This window comes from Phoenix dactylifera, chromosome 9, assembly GCF_051530095.1.
Source record: "Phoenix dactylifera cultivar Ajwa chromosome 9, Ajwa_hap1_PhDact_Kaust_v1.1, whole genome shotgun sequence".
Classification (NCBI taxonomy): Eukaryota; Viridiplantae; Streptophyta; class Magnoliopsida; order Arecales; family Arecaceae; genus Phoenix; species Phoenix dactylifera.
Window position 1 is genome coordinate 22,064,632 of NC_143198.1, and position 8,618 is coordinate 22,073,249.

Genomic DNA, 8,618 nt, shown 5'->3' on the forward strand with positions numbered 1-8,618 from the left:
GCCGGCGGCTCTTCGCATCCTTCTCCCCCGGACGGCAACCTCCGCGGCTCCGGTCACCGACTCACAACCTCCCCGGACGGTAAGAGTTTTCTCCTCCTCCTCCTCCTCTTCAAGCTCGATCCCGGTAGATTTTGCCCAAGCCCGGAGAGAGAAAGAGAGAGAGAGAGGGAGAGGTGTGGAGAAACTTCTAATCTTAACCACACATTGAATTGAAAAGGATGCAATGCCAATTATATTCTAGGCAAAACGTCACAGATGAATGCTTTCTAATCTTAACCCCATCTAATGATTCCTGCAGATCATGCTGTTCTAGGGAGGACATAATGTGATTATTCTGCTTCTCTTATGAACTTGCAGGATCTTTACTTAGCGGGTCCAATTCTGTAGCAAAATTTGTATTCTTCTTAGAACATAATGAGATGCACCATTCATCCTAACATGGTTACATAGATGCCATGAAGCTAGGGGCTCAGTTGCATATTAGATCTCAAGTTGATTGGACAAGGCATTCCATTTGTAAGAGGAAGCCATTTTACTTCTGGGACAATTTTCAGAAACAAGATCCCATTTTTGAAGGACATAGATTTAGCAAGACTTATACAACGTAGATGGACAAGAGATAAGAGAAACAACTTATTTCCCTTGTATCCATTTCATAATTTTTGCTTCAGCTTGACCTTTTAATAAATTATATAATAGAACCTAACGCATCAAGCGCTGCTAATTTTTTCCTAGGCAATTGAGCACTACTAAATTCTTTTAAGTATTGGCTCAAACTACTCTATTTTTGGCTTTAGAAGCCAACCCAAATCTTTTATAGTAGCTGTAGCTGAGACACAAGATGTGATCACAAAAACTTATTTTGATAATATAAAGATCCAGTTTCTCATATATTCTATGATGTTTAAGCAGAACAATGAACCAGCAAACTCCAGAAATAAAGATAAGAGGATATAAACATGTGGTCAAATAAAAGGTTCTATATATAGCCAACTGATTTAGCTAAGTGGCTGTTTGATATATCATGGTTTCAATTTTTGGTTACCCATATATTAGATACAGTCACTACAAAATAGATTATATTTGATCAGGAGGGTCATAACCAAAATATGACATGATGCTTCATGTCCTATACCACAGGACAAAGAGCCAAAGGAAATAAGATGAGCATCTCTTATGGAAAAAATGTGAAATGGATGGATGTTAAATTGTAGAATAACATGAACTGTGTGCAGTGTTGGGTATATAATTTAAGAGAAACATTGTTAGAGTTTCTGCATAAGCAATGCAAAGGAGCATTAAAAAAATTTGAGGATAGCATGGTAAGAAGAAGAGCTGACACAAGTTTGAAGGATCGATTACTAAACAATCGTACTGCCGAGTAGTTACTCGGATAGCATCATCTCTTGCCATTTGCGCAAGAAGTCGGTAGTTCGGTTCTGGTTAGAGTGAGCCCCTAAGGTTGTATAGAGTAGAAAAGGTGGGGTGTTAGCCCCTACTTGTCTTGGGGGAAAATAATAAATAAATAAACATGCCATCTAAACAAAAATAGACAGAGAAAGAGAGGAGGGATTTTTTTTTTTTTGCTAAAATAGACGAAAGCAACTATGATATATCTGAGTAGCTGCTTTTATTATGATACTTGGACACATCACTTGGTTGGATAAATCATGATACGGGCACTGTGTCGAATTTACTGTTGCTAAAATAGACAAAAATAATGTTGTACTTGAGGAGCTCCTTAATATTATGCATTTTTATTCTGACACATTTGTTAGTCCTACCAATGGTTTGCATATATTTAGACTGCTTCACTGATTATTGTTGTAATTTTGAGGGTTGATGGGTTGGGATTATGTAAAGTTCATGGATTTTAATTTTTTCGTCATGTTATTCATTTTTACAATCATTGTTCATCTGCAAGGAATAATGGAAAGTGGTGGAAAGTGGTGTTGCTTCATGGTTGTGAGTTATTTCCAGTGTGCAATCAAGAAGCTGGTCAAAAAGCTTGCTAAGAAGTACCATGCTTTCCTAGCATTAGAGGCGATCATGTATATTCACATTTGTTCTATGTGAAGCAGATAGTATTCCATATGTAAATTTGGATGATTTGACTTGTATTCCTTGTCTTTGTAAAGATTAAATGCTTTTTGAATATTGCTGGTATTAGATGAATGAACAGATAACTTGTAAAGGTTAATTCCTTATGTTCAGTTTTTTGTAAAGATTGAATGCCTTCTTAATGTCAATGATGCTGGGACAAGATTGAATGACTTATTTTTGTCATGCTTATGATAACTTCTCATCTTCATAAATATCATACCAGTTTTTGTTTCTTTTACATTTTTTACGATCTTGCCTTTCGTGTTTTTAATGGTTCGGTTTTTCTTTATGTTGTTTTCTTTTTTTATCATCTCTCTAATATTTTCTAGGCTTTCTTATATTGTTTTATTTTTTTGATTTTTAGAGGAACTATGTCAGTTGATCGTAATTGGATGTACCACCGACTTAGTGAAAATGGTTATATAAGAGCTGAGTTCTATGATGGAGTTAAAGGGTTCCTTGAGTTTGCATTTACTCAGTTAGAGTATTGTAGTGGTGATAAGATTAGATGCCCTTGTATAAGATGTGACAACCAGAAATTTCTTAACCGTGATACGGTCAATGTTCATCTGTTGAGAAAGGGGTTTACACCGGGATATTCAACATGGTTTGCACATGGGGAGTTACTTGGTGCAGTTGCTCCTGTAAGTACAAGTGCAGTAGAAGCATCCACATCAATGGATGTTGCTTGTGAACATGGTCAGCAATATAGAACCATGGTGATGGAAGCTATGGGTCCAGAAGAGGAACTTCATTTGAGAAGTGCATTTGAAGTTAATCATGAGGAAGAGCCAAATAAGGATGCTGTAGATTTTTATTCTTTGTTGAAAGATGCAGAAGTACCTTTGTGGGAAGGGTGTAAAAAACACTCTAAGTTATCTGCTATTAGTCAATTATTAAATTGCAAGTCTGAATTTAATATGAGTATATCTTGCTATGATCGAATCATGAAAATAGTGAAGAATATGTTGCCGGAAAGTGAGAAGCTGCCCTCTGATTTCTATCAATCAAAGAAGATGCTTCGGAAGTTGGGGTTGGAGTATACAAGTATTGATGTTTGTGAGAATAATTGTATGCTATTCTATAAGGAAACAGAGAATTTGATTGAGTGTACTATTTGTGGTCATCCTCGTTATAAACTCAGAAGAAATGATGGTGGTGGTAGAAGAAAAGATGTTCCTTATAGAAGGTTGCGATATCTTCCAATAACACCAAGACTTCAGAGGCTTTTTATGTCAAGCAGAACGGCAGAACTCATGTCATGGCATGTGAAGGGAGGTGATTCAGATGAGATGGTGCATCCTGCTTGTGGGGAGGCTTGGAAGCACTTTGACCGCATTCATCCATCCTTTTCTACCGAGCCTCGTAATGTTAGACTTGGGTTATGTACGGATGGATTTAACCCCTTTAGCCAATCAGCTCGTCCTTATTCTTGTTGGCCAGTTTTCGTAACAGTTTACAATCTTCCACCATCAATATGTATGAAACGACCCTACATTTTTCTAAGTTTAGTCATTTCTGGACCTAAGAGCCCTGGCAAAAGTATTGATGTCTTGCTTAGGCCTTTGATTGATGAACTTAAAATATTATGGGAAGTAGGGGTCACCACTTATGACATCTTTAGAAAAGAGAATTTTCAAATGAAGGCAGTTTTATTATGGACTATCAATGATTTTCCTGCATATGGCATGCTTTCAGGATGGAGTACGCATGGAAAGTTGGCCTGCCCGTATTGTATGGAGAACTCAAAAATATTTACACTACAACATGGTGGGAAGACTTCTTTTTTTGACTGCCATCGTCAATTCTTGCCCATGGACCATGCATACAGATACCAAGTTGATAGTTTCTTCAATGGTAGAATAGAGACAGACCCCCCACCTCGTCGACTGTCTGGTGAGGAGTTGAAAAATAGGATCTCTGCTTTGCCTAATATAACTTTTGGTTTGAAAGCTCCTAAGCACACCATTCCTGGATTCGGTAAAGATCATAATTGGGTGAAAAGGAGCATATTTTGGGAGTTGCCCTATTGGCATACACTACTTATTCGACATAATTTAGATGTCATGCATATTGTTCGGAATGTGTTTCTCAATATATTTTACACTTGTATGGATGTAAAAGGGAAGACTAAAGATAATGTGAAAGCAAGGCAAGATTTGGAGTTGTATTGCAAGCGTCCTAAGTTGAGGATTCAATTTGTTAATGGAAAGCTAGTTAAGCCTCCAGCTTCCTATGTATTGTCCAAAGACCAAGCAATGGAGGTCTGCGAGTGGGTGAAAGGGTTAAGACTGCCTGATGGATATGCTTCAAACATATCGAAGTGTGTTAACCTGGATGATTATAAGTTTTACGGGTTAAAAAGTCACGATTGTCATGTTTTCATGCTGAGATTGCTTCCAATTGCATTCCGTGAAGTATTGCCAGCACCAGTGTGGGATGCATTGACAGAATTAAGCTGTTACTTTAGAGATTTATGCAGCACAACTTTGCGTGTCCAAGATATGGAGGTTCTTGAGAAAAATATTGTGGTAACTCTCTGCAAACTTGAGAAGATATTCCCTCCTGCATTTTTTGACTCAATGGAGCACTTACCTGTTCATCTAGCTTATGAAGCTAAGGTTGGGGGGCCCGTGCAGTACAGATGGATGTACCCCTTTGAAAGGTAACAATTTCTGTAAATCCATTAATATAGTTTCTTTGTATCCATTAAATTTGAGAAATTAACATATTAATCTTATTTATAGGCTTATGCATGATATAAAGCAGAAGGTAAAGAATCGAGCATCGATTGAAGGTTCTATTGTCGAGGCTTACATCATAGAAGAAATATCAACTTTCTGTTCGCATTATTTTGAGCCTTCTATACAAACGAGGTTAAATCAAGTTCCCCGTAATGAAGATGAAGGGGAGTTTGATCTCGTGGATCGTCTATCCATTTTTACTCATCAAGGTCGACCTTTTGGAAAACCTTCTGCAAGGCATTTGACTACTCAGGAGTTTAATGCTGCTGAGTTATATGTTCTTCTTAATTGTGTAGAGGTTCAACCTTTTGGAAAGTAAGTTACACAAGTACTTAATTATAATCATGCTTAAAAATGCATATGGAGTACAATATATGTGATTATAGCTTTTGTCTTGTAGGTATTTTGATGATTATATCCGTCAATCTTGTCCAAATATAAGCCAAATTGATTTGGAAAGACGACGCGAAATGGAGTTTCCGGCTTGGTTTAGATCATATGTGAGCTGTAAATTCATAAATATAATAATAAATTAGACTTTCACTTGATTTATTCTTACGATATTATTTTTATCATGCTAGGTTAATGACAGTAAAAATCATGTTGATGGGCGCTTAAAGGACCTATCATATGGCCCTGGGAATAAAGTTAAATGTTATAAAGGCTACTTTGTGAATGGGTACAGATTTCACACCAAAGAATATGGAAAGGATAAAAGAACCTTCAACAGTGGTGTGTGCATTAAGGGAAGCAGTTACAATGACTTTGAGAGTGACTATTATGGGATGTTGGTTGACATTATCGAGTTAGACTATTTTGGGATTGGTAATAAAGTAGTGTTATTCAAATGTGACTGGTATGACAGAGATAAGGGTATGAAAGTGCATCCTCAACATGGCCTCGTTGAGATCAATTACAAACTAAGACTTCCAACCAATGATCCGTTTGTATTAGCTCAACAAGCACATCAGGTGTTCTATACTGGTTACCCAGGTAAGAAGAAGAATCGAAGATTGTGGTGGGCAGTAATTAAGACAAAAGCTAGAGGTAGGTTCCTTCCTAGTGGGACAGAAGAAAATTTTTCTGATTTTATCAAGAAGAAAACTACAGGATTCCTACCCCAATCTCGATGACAGATGAGCTTGATGACCCAGACATTTTGGTTGGTGTTAATAGAGATGCAGAAGATATTGATGCAGCAGAAATTGAGTTGACAACTAACCAAATGGAAGAGGATCTTGAGGATGAAGAAGAAGATTTTGAAGATGAACAAACTGAGGAAGAGGAGCATGAGGCTGAGGAAGATTAAAATACAACATGCATATTTATGAATGCTAATATAACTAATTTTAGACTTATAAATTATAGTTGTGCAGACATGAGAAAGAGCAAAGGGAAAGCAACAGGTCCACTGATTGTTCTTTACTTTGATTGAATTTGTTGACATTTACATTGTGAAATAACTATAACTTTTTATTGTTGTGCAGTTATGGCCAAGAAAAAAGGGAAAGCAATAGGTAATGGAAAAGCAGCTTTAATACTGGCTGCTACTCAAGTTCCTCCTCAACCTCCTAGGTTGCCTGAGCGTGTCGAGGAATGTCATGATGATGATGATTACATTCCTGATGGGGACATGATTGAAGAGTTGGATGCAAATGAAGAAATAAATGATGAAGAAATGAATGGTGCAGTGCAAAATTATGAGGATACAATGAATGAGGATCAGATGAATGATGAACTTGGAATTGATCCAAGACAGAGCAATGGCCCAGAACCAACCCTTAAAGCCCCTGTTGATGCAAATGGAAAAGTGATTGTTAGGTGCAAAAGAGGAATGTATGAAAATATCACTTTCTTATATCACTAATTTGAATTTATGTGTTTGTTGCATTTAAAGTATTTAATTTATTTTCTAATGAATATTTTTTAAATTGCAGGTTTCTTGATTATGAGGTCAGTCACAAAGCTGTTGCTATCATGCGCCAATTTTTTAATGGTCCGTGGTTGTCATGGAGGGAGGTCCCTACACATGCTAAAGTTGGAATGTGGAACAAATTTGAGGTGATGTAATTAATTTATATTTCTTATCATTAACTTTTGCCCTTAACAAATAGTAAGTCTGATTACTTGCGATCTATATATTGTTAGGAGATACACACAATTCTTCCAGGACAATTGCATCATGTGCATGAAGTTTGGAACAAGCATTGTCAGCGACGATTGACAACCTCATTAGGGAAGGTCAGAAGCCAAAAGCTTCTGGAAGCAAAAGGAGATTTAAACAAAGCCCGTGATAAACCCCCTAATTGGATCTCTAGAGAAAATTGGAATAAGCTAATTGATATTTGGATCTCCCCAAAATGGAAGAAGAAATCAGAAGCCAACAAAAATAATAGAAACACCATGAAGAACGGTAGCATCTCTAAACACTGTGGAGGATCAATCACATTTGTCAATCATGACGAACGATTGGTACATATCTTTATTCAATTAGATTTCTATAATAATTTTTATATTATTGTTCAGTCATCTTAAATTAGCCCATTATATGTTAATGAATTTTTTCTTTTCTCTTTTGTAGAAATTAAAGTTAGGCAGGGAGCCAACAATAGTTGAATCTTTTAATCGGACGCATAAGACAAAGCAAGGCATGGGAGGATATGTAGATAAGAGAAGTGAAGCTGTCATGGTAAGTATAATTTTTTTATGATTCATAAATATTATTGAGCTTGCTCATGTTTATCTCTTGTTTGATCCACCATAATGTTTTTCTCTTCTTTTAAATCAACTGGCAGGCAAAGTATTCAGCTGAATACTCCAAAAAATATGGTGATGCCTCCACCTCAGATGCTCCTCCACGTGATTATGACTTGTGGTTTGAGGCAACTGGTGTCCCAACTCATGGCCATGTCTATGGCTTTAGTCCCCTAGAGGATCTCACTGGAATTATTGGGCAATCATCATCTGCTTCCACCTCTACAAGTCAAGCTCCAGAGCTGTACACTAATGAAGACCTTCTACGTATTCTTGAGCAGGAAAAGAAAAAATGGCAAGAGGAGGTTCTTCAAAAGATGAGAGAAGAGATTGGCTTTGGACCAAGGCATGCAGATCGGGGGAGTAATGGTGATTCTGGTTCTGCTGATCATGCTTCATTATAATTGTTTTTGCCTTAGATGATAGGTCTTTGCATTCCTAGGAGGAATGAAATCTCTGTTGATCTTTATGACATATTTTTAGACTTTGATTTTGATGGATTCAGGACATGTTGATGCCAATTTTGAATGACATTTAAAATGACTTTTGCGTAATGTTGAATGCCTTTGCTATTAATGATTATTATTATTATGTGCCAATCAATGTACCAAATGTACCAGGTTATTAGATTGTGATCGGTGACCAAATTTTGGTTACTAAATTGTTTACCAACTATTGTGACGAGCAGTCATAAACTTAGTGACAGGATTTTGGTCAATAAAAATTGATTTTGCTCAGCGCGTTTGTAACCAATTAGTGACCGTAAACTTATCACTAGGTCAGTGACGGGATTAATGACAAATGTAGTGACAAAATATGTGACCATGTCTGTGACGACTAAATCTGTCACTAAAGGTCGTGACAGATTAGTGACCAAACTTGTGACCGCATTCTGTGACAAAATCAGTGACCAAGTTGCCTTCGTCACTAACTCCGCAATTCGATAGTGACGGAAAATACATAATTTCTTAAATATTTAATTCTTGAATTTGTAACGGCTTAGTGACGGCGGTTCTG

General features: G+C 36.9%; 2 protein-coding genes across 2 annotated transcripts; both read left to right on the forward strand.

Annotated features, from left to right (window-relative positions):
• The first annotated feature begins 2,474 nt into the window (after window positions 1-2,474).
• On the forward strand, window positions 2,475-6,156 carry LOC149752877 (uncharacterized). The gene is made up of 5 exons (XM_089925651.1): window positions 2,475-4,768; window positions 4,851-5,162; window positions 5,248-5,347; window positions 5,429-5,840; window positions 5,984-6,156. The coding sequence occupies exons 1-5, from the start codon at window positions 2,475-2,477 to the stop codon at window positions 6,154-6,156; spliced, it is 3,291 nt and encodes a 1,096-aa protein (XP_089781777.1).
• Window positions 5,980-8,155, forward strand: LOC148700339 (uncharacterized). The gene is made up of 5 exons (XM_089925414.1): window positions 5,980-6,683; window positions 6,785-6,908; window positions 6,996-7,319; window positions 7,429-7,536; window positions 7,643-8,155. The coding sequence occupies exons 1-5, from the start codon at window positions 6,337-6,339 to the stop codon at window positions 8,003-8,005; spliced, it is 1,266 nt and encodes a 421-aa protein (XP_089781540.1). The 5' UTR covers window positions 5,980-6,336; the 3' UTR covers window positions 8,006-8,155.
• The last annotated feature ends 463 nt before the right edge of the window (window positions 8,156-8,618 follow it).